Source organism: Branchiostoma belcheri, unplaced genomic scaffold, assembly GCF_001625305.1.
Source record: "Branchiostoma belcheri isolate BF01 breed outbred unplaced genomic scaffold, Haploidv18h27 scaffold4, whole genome shotgun sequence".
NCBI lineage: Eukaryota > Metazoa > Chordata > Leptocardii > Amphioxiformes > Branchiostomatidae > Branchiostoma > Branchiostoma belcheri.
In genome coordinates this window covers 6,016,314-6,028,052 of record NW_017804020.1, presented here as the reverse complement: position 1 = coordinate 6,028,052, position 11,739 = coordinate 6,016,314, and the positions used below count along the sequence as shown (strand labels likewise).

The 11,739-nt window shown below is 44.2% G+C and overlaps 2 protein-coding genes across 2 annotated transcripts in view; one reads left to right on the top strand and one right to left on the bottom strand.

Moving 5' to 3' along the window:
* The window catches only part of LOC109476963, a 9,755-nt gene extending 8,663 nt beyond the window's left edge, over positions 1-1,092 (bottom strand). The window contains exon 1 of the mRNA XM_019777981.1: positions 1,086-1,092. Within this exon, the coding sequence (XP_019633540.1) occupies positions 1,086-1,092 (7 nt within the window). The remainder of the gene's footprint in view (positions 1-1,085) is intronic.
* Positions 1,093-4,848: 3,756 nt separating this feature from the next.
* Positions 4,849-10,518, top strand: LOC109477247. Its single transcript, XM_019778327.1, has 4 exons — positions 4,849-4,949; positions 5,118-5,323; positions 5,715-5,789; positions 6,023-10,518. The coding sequence occupies exons 1-4, from the start codon at positions 4,906-4,908 to the stop codon at positions 10,165-10,167; spliced, it is 4,470 nt and encodes a 1,489-aa protein (XP_019633886.1). The 5' UTR covers positions 4,849-4,905; the 3' UTR covers positions 10,168-10,518.
* The last annotated feature ends 1,221 nt before the right edge of the window (positions 10,519-11,739 follow it).

Below are 11,739 nucleotides of genomic sequence, written 5' to 3'. Positions count from 1 at the left end.
CACATGTGACGTCTTAGAAAGGTCGTCAGGGTCAAGAAAAAGGTGTTGGTTCTTGGAATTGGAATCGAGACAAGAAGTATGCCACACAGTTTGAAACATCGGATAGAAAAATTTACAGCGCCTGAAAAGTTTTGTTTAATTACAACAAGGAAACGGCCTTGGGTAGCACATGTGACGTCTTAGGCCTCGTTCATGATTGAAATGTGTTTCGGTTTGGCCACGATCCGAATCGAAGCGGAATATATTTTTGCGTCCGTGATTCAAAACTTGAACCCACACTGGAAACGGTTTCACACCTCGAATTGACTTTCATTTCATATGTATATCACAATTTCTTTGAATATTTCCTGAGAACCGGGCTCGTAAGGCGGAGAGTTTACGCCTGTCCGGGCGAGTGGTCGCTCGTTCCCGACTCATGTCCTCCCCATGGCATAGGCTGTGCCCCGGACGCATCTGGCGCAAACCCCCACGGTCCGCTGCCCCAACGTCCCCGTTGGGCTACCACTCGCCCTCGCGCCCAGGGTAGGCTCTAGTACACACCATCCAGTTTCCTCTGGATCTCCTGATTTACCCAAGTCAATATCGGAACTCCCGTTTCCTCAGTCGACCAGTAATTAGAACTCGATGTCAAGTGTACGATTCAAGTAGAATTTTCCGCACTACAAGCCACTGCGCCGCAAACTATGGCCGACCGTGGCCCCCACGTACCCGGAAGTACAGCGTCGAACCGGAACGATTCGCATCCGCGCGTTCATGATTACAATTCTACGAATGCGTATTGTATCGTTTCAGACCACCTCGCGAGGTGGTTCAGAATAAATCGCAACGGAACTGGTTTGGAGCGTTCATGTTCCTAAATGAATCGATTTATTTTTTTAAATCGAATTGATTCGCAACAGATATCCAATCATGAACGGGGCCTTAGAAAGGTCGTCAGAGTCAAGAAAAAGGTGTTGGTTCTTGGAATTGGAATCGAGACAAGAAGTATGCCACACAGTTTGAAACATCGGATAGAAAAATTTACAGCGCCTGAAAAAGTTTTGTCCTTGCTTAGATGTTTATCATAACCCCGTGTTCCCGCCCACGCCCCATTTTAATAGGTACGCAATCGTAATTTACAAGAATCATAGCTCGCGAATAGCTTATTTATCGTAATTACGTAAGGAAAAATGGAACTTCTGAAATTTCAGCATCCTCATATATATATTCTTCTAGCGCGCCGTTAAACTCTTTAACACATGGTCATCAAAGGAAAGGAGGGGGCAAATAATTTTTTGCGCGAAAAACCGCCAGCCTTTTTCTGAAATATGTGCAAAGCTACGACCTCAAAACAGCAACTACGATGCCTCCCAATTCCTTCCACTTGTTCTAAGACGTGTATTAAGAACCACCGTGTACGTACCTGGTCTACATTTAACCTCTAGGACAGCGCAAATGAAGGAGAAGTTTTTGTATACCTGAAGTCAACAGCTACAACAAATTCTCCATCATGAGCGGAAGTAGATCAAGCTGAGCTGACCTTTCAACTTGTGACCCGGAAATGGTTACGGAGTTACGTTCTTGTGCGTCATTGTTGCTTCCGTTTGAGTCATATGTTTCGATTTACGTTGACGTGTTTTTGCTTGTTCCTTTGTGTCTGCTGCTCGGGTTAATGTCGGGACGGTGGTTTGATGTCGCGGAGCTTTCAGTGCACGGTTAGTGGGTTAGATTTTTACACCCGATTACCTCATAATTGTACCTGTACCGGGGTCGATTGGGAAAAGTAACTTAGGAGCAGACAAATAAATTTTGTTGAAGCTCGCTCGCTGTCGCCTTGCTCGGAATACCAAGGGAGGGGGGTAAATTACATCCTAAGATGATCCGGGTATGACGTCGTTGATAACGGCAGGATGTAATCGTTATGGCTGCCTCCATCGATCGCAAATCTTATCCTTGTTGTTGTTTCCCTAGCCAATGAGGTCCCATGGTTGTTACATTGTGCAGATTGAAAAGGAAGTGGTGGTCTGGGCTTTTGTTGTTGAACATAACGTAACATGAATATGCATGGGTTACATGTTCATATGAAGCGACAGGGCGAAAAAACAACAGACCAAGGCATCCTATGATAGCCCCAAATGGTATGATAGGAGCCTATAGGATTTTGCCATTAACCTTGCTTTATTCAATACCCTTCATGCATATCCTTACTGCATAATGATTATAATGCCTCTGGGCTATGATTCAGCACATATTTTTTAGATACCAGTAGTATATGATGATACCCTCAGGAATATTTTCATCAAGTAGGGGAATGATTGAATATCAAAGTTCTTTATTGACACCCACTTGTTTAACACAAGAGCTGATGAATTGATGACCCGTCATCTTCATCAGGGCAATTATGACTGGTTCACTGCAGCGAGGCTAGGTGTCTCCTGTTTCACTCTGCAGAATGTAACTTATAAGTTATAGTAAGCCTCATAACTATAACATGCAACCATGAATGATGAAGAACCATGAGAATATGCTTAATGCCAATATTCTTTGATATTTTCTTTTGTTTGGGTTTATTTTGTTAAGTGAGCTTAAGCAGTAACTGTAATCAGACTTATCCAAATTTTCAACTGCAGTCTGTCAAAGAATGAGCAATCCAGAGCTTCTATGACATGTTATATTGCAGAAAGTCTGTGGCACCTCCCGTCTTTGTTGAGGGATGGTTGCAATGCCCTAATGTAAATGGCCTCTTTAATAGTCTGGTGCAAAAAAAGTTGGGCTCCGTGTGGAGTTGTAGATTAGAAAATTTTGGTAAGTCCAATTTCTTGTGTTGGAAATTACAGTTTTTACATGCTTCTAGAAGTTCTACCAACACAGATGAAGTCCAGGATGAAGTCAGATCTTGTAACAGTGACATGATATACAACTGTTGAACAAACTTAACATTACACGTAGTCCAATATTGTTCCTAATATCTGTTCTCTTTACCGTAACAGTTGTACAGTGACTCAACATGGATATAGCTGCTGACACAGACAGTGCTGACAACATGGACCAGGGGACTTCTGAGTGGAAAAAACTAAAAGCCAGTAAACAGGACAGGTCTTCCCTCAACGTGGGATGGAACATGGACACTTCTGACAGTCCACCAGCTCAGGTAGGCCAAAGCTACAATGCCTTTTATAAAACTTAGGCCCACTCTAGACGAAGCATTTCGCGACAGCGGTAACTGCCGACAGCGGCACGCCGACAGCAGGAACGCCGTCTAGAGAGGATTCCCGACAGCGTAGTCCCGCTGTCATGAAATTTTCTGACGACAGCTCCAAAGTTGTCGGCCGACAACTCAGCGGGAGTCCCCGACAACTTAAAGTGCGTATAGAGAACTCGCGACAGCGGGAGGTCAGGGTTCAGTTTGTCACAGAGCATCTAAAATGTTCCCCTCGACATCCTGAAGCGCCTGTAAAACTCTGTATCGCACAGTGTGCCTTGAACAAATTTTTGCCAAAAGGTCGCGGGTTTCTTAACGTATCGCCAGATCCTCCGGTGGACAGGATCACCACCTTTTGCCAAAGCAATGGCAGCGGGGAGGTAAGCAGGGCGCGACGTGTCAGCAACATCTCCCGGTATCTCAACCGTCTCTTGCGTGCACCCCTTGCTCGTCGCCTCATATTGGACAAGACGCGAGTGACTAACATAAAGAAAAACATCTGACACACGGCGAGGAAAAACATTGGCGGCTCCCCGCCATTTTGGATTTCACGCGTTAGAACATTCGGATGTTCGATGTTCGATGCAAAGAGATTTGTGTGTATAAAGACGTCGCGACAGCGGCGTCCCGACAGCGGGAAATATCGCCGCTGTCGCGAAATGCTTCGTCTAGAGTGGGCCAAAGTCACATTGTGTGAGAGTTCTTGGTACAAGTACACATACATGTATGTGTATGTTCTTGGTACAAGTACACATATGTGTATGATCCTAACAGCTATTTAGGACAGTGTATTACATGTATTATAAAAACAAAACATCTATCGGTAAATGTGCAAAGGCTGGCCTTAATCATCTTCATCACATTATATAATATGTTATATAATACATGTAGACTCTTGCAGTTGCAGAGTATGTTATGTTATACAATACATCATGGTAATTCATAATGTTATACAATACAGAGTAAGAGTTATATAAGTTTTATGACACACATCAAAGCTGTCTCTCTTTTAATCTCAGTGGGCTGAATGCTGAATAATGTTGGTATAGGAGCAGCCCTTAATACTATAATAGTGTAATGTGCCAACACCCCTATATCAGTTTCCAAGATACATTTTGTAGGGTTAGAGTTGTCAAAACATAATTTGTTGGGACGTAGGGCTATGCCGTAGGGCACTTTATGGCAATACATGGCCAAAAGACATGTGATTAAAACCTTTCAATAGAAGCTAAAAATCTTGAATGTTTCTAATGTTTTAGACAATTTGTGGCCGATGAGTTATACATGTACACATGTAGCTCTTACGTGAATCATGAATTTGTATGGACAACCAGGAAGTGATCCAGACACAAGGGCTAAGGGGTATACGTAGGCCAGTCATCAATGTACTTGTATTTTATGTTGAACAACACTAAATATACAAGTACACATGTATTGTAGAAAAATGCATCAATCATAATGATCTTTTCATTTGGACTAAACACTGAACTTGTATAGGTCCATAGGCATATGATAGGCTAATGAAGGTTAGACATCCACGTAATAAGATCAGAAAAACAACTGGATAGATTTTCAAAGCTGTTAATGACTTTCTTGCAACAGGTAGCTCACATAAGTTCTTGAGACAATGTTTCCTAATAATGTTCTTCTGTATGTTGATACAGGGCCAAAGTGAGACAGTGCAGACAGATGCTGTGTACAATCTGGAGTGGTTACAGAAACAAATGGCAGGAAGAAACAGTGGGGACTCAGTTGTTCCCAACTCCAGGTTAGTATACTGTATAGGTTCTTTGTTTTTTGTAGTAAATTGTACTCACTCAAGTCACAATTTTGCCATAACATTATGTCTTTACAATTGTACTTTTCTTTATCAAATGTGTTTGTGGTTGGATGATTTCAAACAAGGATGAAATTTTTTTCTATCCCGACCCTGCAGGATTCTGCGCAGGTTGTTCTCCTCGGCCATGGCCCATCGTCTGAGAGCCCAGTCCCCCCACAAGTACAGGAACGCGCTGCTCCTGAGGGAACACCTGGATATCCTGTACACCATCTTCCACGGCAAGGCTCCACAGGAGACTGCCAACCCCTTCCTTCTCAGTCTCATTGAAGAGTACAAAAAGATGAAGCCTGCAGAGGCAACAGGTGAGTTTGGGGGGGTCCAGACGACTCAGATCATAACCAACTCAGCCCACAGCAAATCTGGTCAACTAGGCCCAACACCATGGTCAAGTTGGCCAAAGACAGGTCAAGTTGACGAGGAAGTAGCGCAGGGTTGACTGGGATGAGTTATCTGACATTCAGTTTGGGTTCCCAAAATCTTCTTGGAGGATAGACATCATAGACTAGGAAACTGAATATACAAGTTAAGTCTTTTTCATCAAAATGGATTTCAGATGTAGAAAAGCTTGATTTAAGCATTTGATATTAATATTAACCTACCTGAAATCATTATCATCTCTCTTTGCATTATTTGTATGTTGGAGCAATGGAATAACATGCTATTGGAGTAACATTTTTCATTTTGCTCATGCAGGTACATCGGATTCTTCTATTTCTGGCACAGCTACTGATACAGCATCATTGTCTTCAAACTTACCAAGTGTGCAGGGTAGGGAACTATCTCTGGTTTTGATGTTCATTGGCGTAAACACATTTGCACATTTATAACACTTATACTAATAGAGTATGAGGGAAACTGTCTTTTTGCCTGTTTTTTTCCAGGTAGTCATATGCTATAACATTTTATTTTTAGCTGAGAGTCTGTGAGTCTGTCTGTGCATGTATAGCTAAAGAGTGTCAATGGAGAAACATATAGTAACTGTATAATTTCTTCTCCTATAGCTCCTGTAGACAGCTTCTCATCTGACAAGAAAGACAGCTGTACAGCACAGACACAGCAGAAGGACAGTAAGGACAGCAATATCAATGCTGAAACACAGGACGAGAATCCAAAAGCTGTCCAAGCCAGTAGAGGTGACAGTAGAACTGTAGAAGAAGGTGATGGCAGCACAAGTACCATAGCTGGCCATCCTGCCAACAAGGTGCCAACAAAGAAAGTGACAACCAGGATGGGCAATCGCTGCTACTCTTGTTTTGAGTGTTATGACGTCTTTAAGAATTCCATTGAGTTGAGGATGCACTTCCTTCTCCATCACCCCTCCCACCTTCCCTACATTGATGGAGAAGACGACATCTTGGAGGCCAGACAGGTCATCCAGGCCACGGTGGAGAGAGGAGAACACATTGACTTTCGCTCCATCTCCCTGCAGTTTCCCGACATCACAGAGGAGGAGTTTAAGAGGACCAAAAACAGCTGCATGTCTCTAAAGGACAAGATACAAACAACTGTTCAGGGCCTGCTACCTCTAACACACAGTATCAAGTTTGCACAGAACCCTGTGTCAGTGACAACAGTAAATAGTGCTGGGGTACCAAAGTCAGTGTTAAATGGCAGCGGAGAACTCTCTGATGGAAATAGAGAAACTGCTCTAGATTTGTCAGCTAAAGGTAAATGCGATGCGAATATTGAAGGTGCAGAAAGAAAACCATATGTGCCAATGCAGAACCATGGTAAAAAGACCTGGGAGGCTAAGGATAGTACCCCTTCTGCATTAGAAGTCCAAAATGATAAAGGTCCAAAGCAGTTAAGTGTTAAAGTGAAACAAGAACCCAATGATCTGCATGAGTACGGACAGGATGTCCAGAATGAGGAAAGTTCACCAGCTCCTTCTAAACTACTTCAGGAAAAAGTGAAGAAAGAGACTGTAGACAAAGGTGTGGATCCAGTTCCATTGAGCTTCTACTTGAAACAGGCTGCAAACGCAGGAAAGAATGCCGACTTACGAAAAGGTCTCAGTGGTAACTCACAGATTCCCGGCACAGATACAAAGATGGGAATAAAAAGAAGATTGGATGAGCATGATGAAGGATACCTTGTGGAAAAAACATCATCTACCAGGAGGAAGAACACCCGACCAAAGCGGATGAGAGTTGACAGTAACTCATGGGAAGAGGCAGGTATGGGCACTGGGACAGAGAAGGGTGTTGAAGACATACAACCATTGACTGACCAGGGACTGAAAGACTTTCAGACCCTGACCTCATCAAATTGCGACAATAGCTTGAGTGAAGAAGTTCTGGATAAAAGTGCTAAGGGGAAAACAGCAGCTTTATTTAAAGTTAAGATGTGTGTGGATTGCAACAAGACCTTCAGAAGCCACGTGGACCTCAAAATGCATGTGTTACGTCACCACCCAGAGAAGCTTCCCCTGCTGAACTGGCCAGCTGATGACTTTCCCGGCACCAAACCTCCTGATGGCCCCGATGTGGCTGGAGGAGAGGGCAGACCTGGGCTGATCTACTGCACAGAATGCGAGTCCACGTTCAAGATGTTCATGGATCTGAAGATGCATGTGATGCGGGTTCACCCGGAAAAGCTCCCCGACTTTGAGTGGCCCAACAGGGACCAGATGAAAAAAAGGGGCAACCCTTACAGACGAAGCAAGAGAGCAAGGCAACCACACTATAAACTGAAGAGAGGGAGAAGTAGGTCTCCAAAGGGAAGAAGTCATGAAAGAGATCTAGAAATGACTGGATTGGAGTCTGATAGACCAGAGGAGGATCAGTTTGCTCAGGATGGGTCCTTGGACTTGAGGATAAGGAAGTCTATAAAGCAAGAAGTGAGCGGTGAAATTTTAGACCTTAGTGTGCACAAAGTTCCAAGAAACAATGAAGTAAACAGTTACAGCGAGCCCTCGGCAGATGGCTCTGTGCTGTCAACATCGTATGAACAGTTCACAAAAGTGCAGAGCAGAAAGCGAGGACATAGATGTTCTCTATGCCATCAGACATTTGCATTGCTTGTAGAGCGCAAAATGCACGATCTGCAGTGTCACCCAGAGAGGCTGTCAGACTTCAACCTGAGGGATGTACAACACCCCAGCACTACTGCAGATCATCAACTAATGGATCTGTGGACAAAAGAAGTGCCTAAAGGAAGGGGTAAGAACAAGTATACCAGAAAGTGCCCTATATGTACCAAAGAATTTAGATCCCTGATGATGTTGAAGAAGCATGCACTGGCAAAGCATCCTGGGGGGCTTGCTGAAGTGTGCAGAGACAGTGCCCCTGTTGGTGATAGCAGTGTGTTATCATTTGTACCTGGCCCAGGCAGAGTGAAGGATTCTTCCAAGGGAGCAAGCAGCAGTAACTATAATGAGATCATAGCAGCCAACACCAAAGTTCACAGAGCAAGGGCAATGAAGCGTAAATGTCCAGCCTGTGGTGCTTATTTCAAGGCCCTGTCTCGTCTGAAACAGCACGTCCTGTTGGAACATCCATCAAAGCTCGGGGAGGTCTGCGAACCAGACGATGAACCTCCGTACAGACTTCCTCCACCGAGCGCGCCCACGGTCGTGTCGTGCTCGGAGTGTGGCGCAGGGTTCGGCACTCCCATCGAGCTGAAGAGTCACTTCCTTAAACAGCATCCTGCCAAGTTCACGGACGTGTTGAGGCCTTTGGCATCTGATCCTGTAGTGAAGAGATTTGGTGAGTTTGTTGTCCTGAAAGACAGTGTACCGTACAGACACCTGTGTGAAGAGTGTGGCATGGGCTTCAGCACACCTGAGGCAAAGATGACGCATCTGCAGGTGGAGCACCACACCCGGGGAAACAGCTACAGCGCTGCCCTGCAGGTGCTGGTCAATACAAGAGCCAGCAAGTTTCGGGGAAAGATGCATCTCTGTCCCCAGTGTGGTACAGGCTTCAGCACGGAGATTGAACGGAAGCGGCATGTTCTGGAACACCATCCAGGGCAATTTGCACAGTTTGCTGAGGTAACGGATCCTTTGAACCTGAAAGTGACAGAGCCTGTACATGCATCCAGCGAAGGTGAAAAGACGAAACCCGTGCAGCTTAGCAAGCTCAGTGGGTACTCCAAGAAGACTCTGTGGGGTATCCCCTGCCCTGCTAACTGTGAGACACGTTGTAAGACATGGCTAGATCTCAAGAAGCACGTCCTGATGTACCACCCCTCATTCTTTGGAGAAGTCTGCAGGTACAGTCAAGAGGACATAACCAAACTAGTCCTGGAAAAAACGTCAACTGTAAAGATGGAAAAGACCAGTGCGCCTCCTGAAGACTTCAACACCGAAGATGGGAATATTGAAAAAACTCTGTCGACCGGACACAGGCTGATACAGGCTGCACTGTTAGGGTCTTCTGTACATCAGAGTGAAGTCAGTAATGATAAAACTGTCGACCAGGAACATGTTGTGAAAAAGGAAAGGTTAGACCACAGCAGTAGCTCATCCAACGGTTTGACTGAAACCAATGGAAAAGGAGATTTGCTGCAGAAAGCCAACACCCGGCACATAAGGCGACACTGGTGTTCGGAATGCCACATGCCGTTCTCCAACTTCTTGGACCTGAAGTTTCACGTCATGATGAAACACCCCGACAAACTTCTCACACTGAACATTCCTGAGAAGAAGACACAGCAACAAGCAGCATCCTCTCCAGGGTTGGACCCAGTGGATGACAAAGAATCTCAGGACACTATACCCAGTACAAATGTTGGGAAAACAACACTGCACAGAGTGCTGCATAAACGTGGCAAGAACATGCAGACAGAGGAAAAAGATCCACCACACAAGGATCTCCCAGAACAAGTGCAGGCACACGCAACTACTAAACGGCTCCTCCTTCCTAAACCAGGAAAGGCGTGGACCAAAAGTCAGCTGATGCGACTAAAACAGAAAAGTCTGTCAGAAGAGGCCACAAGAACCAAGTATTCCAGAAAAGTGAGGTGGCAGTGCCCTGAATGTAAAAGTCTGTTCGACCATTTTCTAGGTCTGAAGGCACATGCTGTGGAAAGTCATTCCTTCATGTTACCCTTGCTTGATCCAGAAACCACGAAAATCAGACTTGACAGGAAGGCCTCTAAAGACTTCATGGGAGAAACAGAAACTGTTCCAAGTACATGCTAGGATAACACACAGTTGCAGGCTGCTCTTTAATTAAGCCCCTGTTACACATTCAGAACCTGACCACCAACTAACCAAGGTTGGCTGATTTTGGGGAGCAGATTTAGGCCACACCTACCTTTTTACACAAATTGAGTCAAATTTGAGATTATTGAGTCAAGCTTGGCCCTCAATTATGCCCTGACCACTTGTGATCTACTCATAAACACCAGCCAACCATGGCCGAACCTTGTCCACACCTGAATGTTTCAAACATTTTGAAACATTCATCTGGTGCAGCCAAACAGTAACAAATCTCACTGAACACCAGCCAACCACAGCTAACCTGGCTCCCGACCTACTCCTAACCATGGTTAGAGGGAGATCAGGAGTATTCTGGAGGCCATATTCAGCTAAGTGTGTGACAGGGGCTTTGGGAAGTTAATATAACTTCCATTCCTGTTCATAAGATACCTCAGGAAAGAAACTACATGAATTCCTAATTCAGGATAATATTGAGTCAACATGTGCTCTGAATTGTATCTTCTCTGTTGTATTTGGTTATATGATAACATTGTGAAAAAACAACTCAAAGATGAATGTTTAAATCACCATAACCAAGAATATATACATGTAATGACATTGATTTGTTTATGTTAACAGATATGTAGTGACAATACGGTCACATTCCTTATCATCATGTTGTTGGCCTATGTTGTCAAACTATGTGCAGTGAATTCCAGAATAAAATCATAATGAGCCAGAAGGTTGTGCCTTTAAGTTTTATCTAAGGACGGCTTGATTCCAATGACAACAAGAAACAACAGTTCCTGAAAACAGTCAAACGTGACAGGCATTGTTCGATGAAAAACACGTTTGGAAACAAATAGAAGAGTGTAGTTTGGGTCCAAACGTCTTTTTTCATTGAATAATGCCAACCAGGTTTAACTATTTTCAGAAACTTTTGTATTTCATGGTCTCCACCAGACTCCTCTGCGGGCTGAATAATGAGTAGTAGAAACCGGCTTAAGAAGGGGATATAATTGGCCAGAAGAGTTTGCCGGCCATGGAGGGTCCAGTTTGCATCTGCATTGTAAATCGTATCTAAACAATTTACAGACTACGCAATCAGCACCAAGGACAAACCCATCCTTTTTGTGCGGGCAAACTGGAATCTCTGTGGCCGGCAAACTCCTCTGGCCAATTATATCCCCTTTTAGGCCGACTTCTACTACTATTTATTCAGCCTGCAAAGGAGACTAGTATTTCATTGTTATAGGTATCATGCTGTGTTAAATGTGATATTGTAGACTACCGTTGCAGAGCACTCCTGAAAGCTTTCAGACACTGTTATTGAGGAATAAAAAAGGCGGCGCCCCGGCCCATAAATTCAGAACTTCAATTTGAAGTGTTGGCAGTAGAGCATGTACCCGATAAGAGACTTGGGAAAGTGGTCATTTGTTTTACTCCAGTTTGTGCTCCACACGTTATAGCTTGTCTTATAGATTATTTACAAAGGCGTTCTACATCAAGGATATGTAATAAGTCCTCGACGACTGTGGCCGTTCCTTTCAGTTAATTTTGGTACATCAGGCT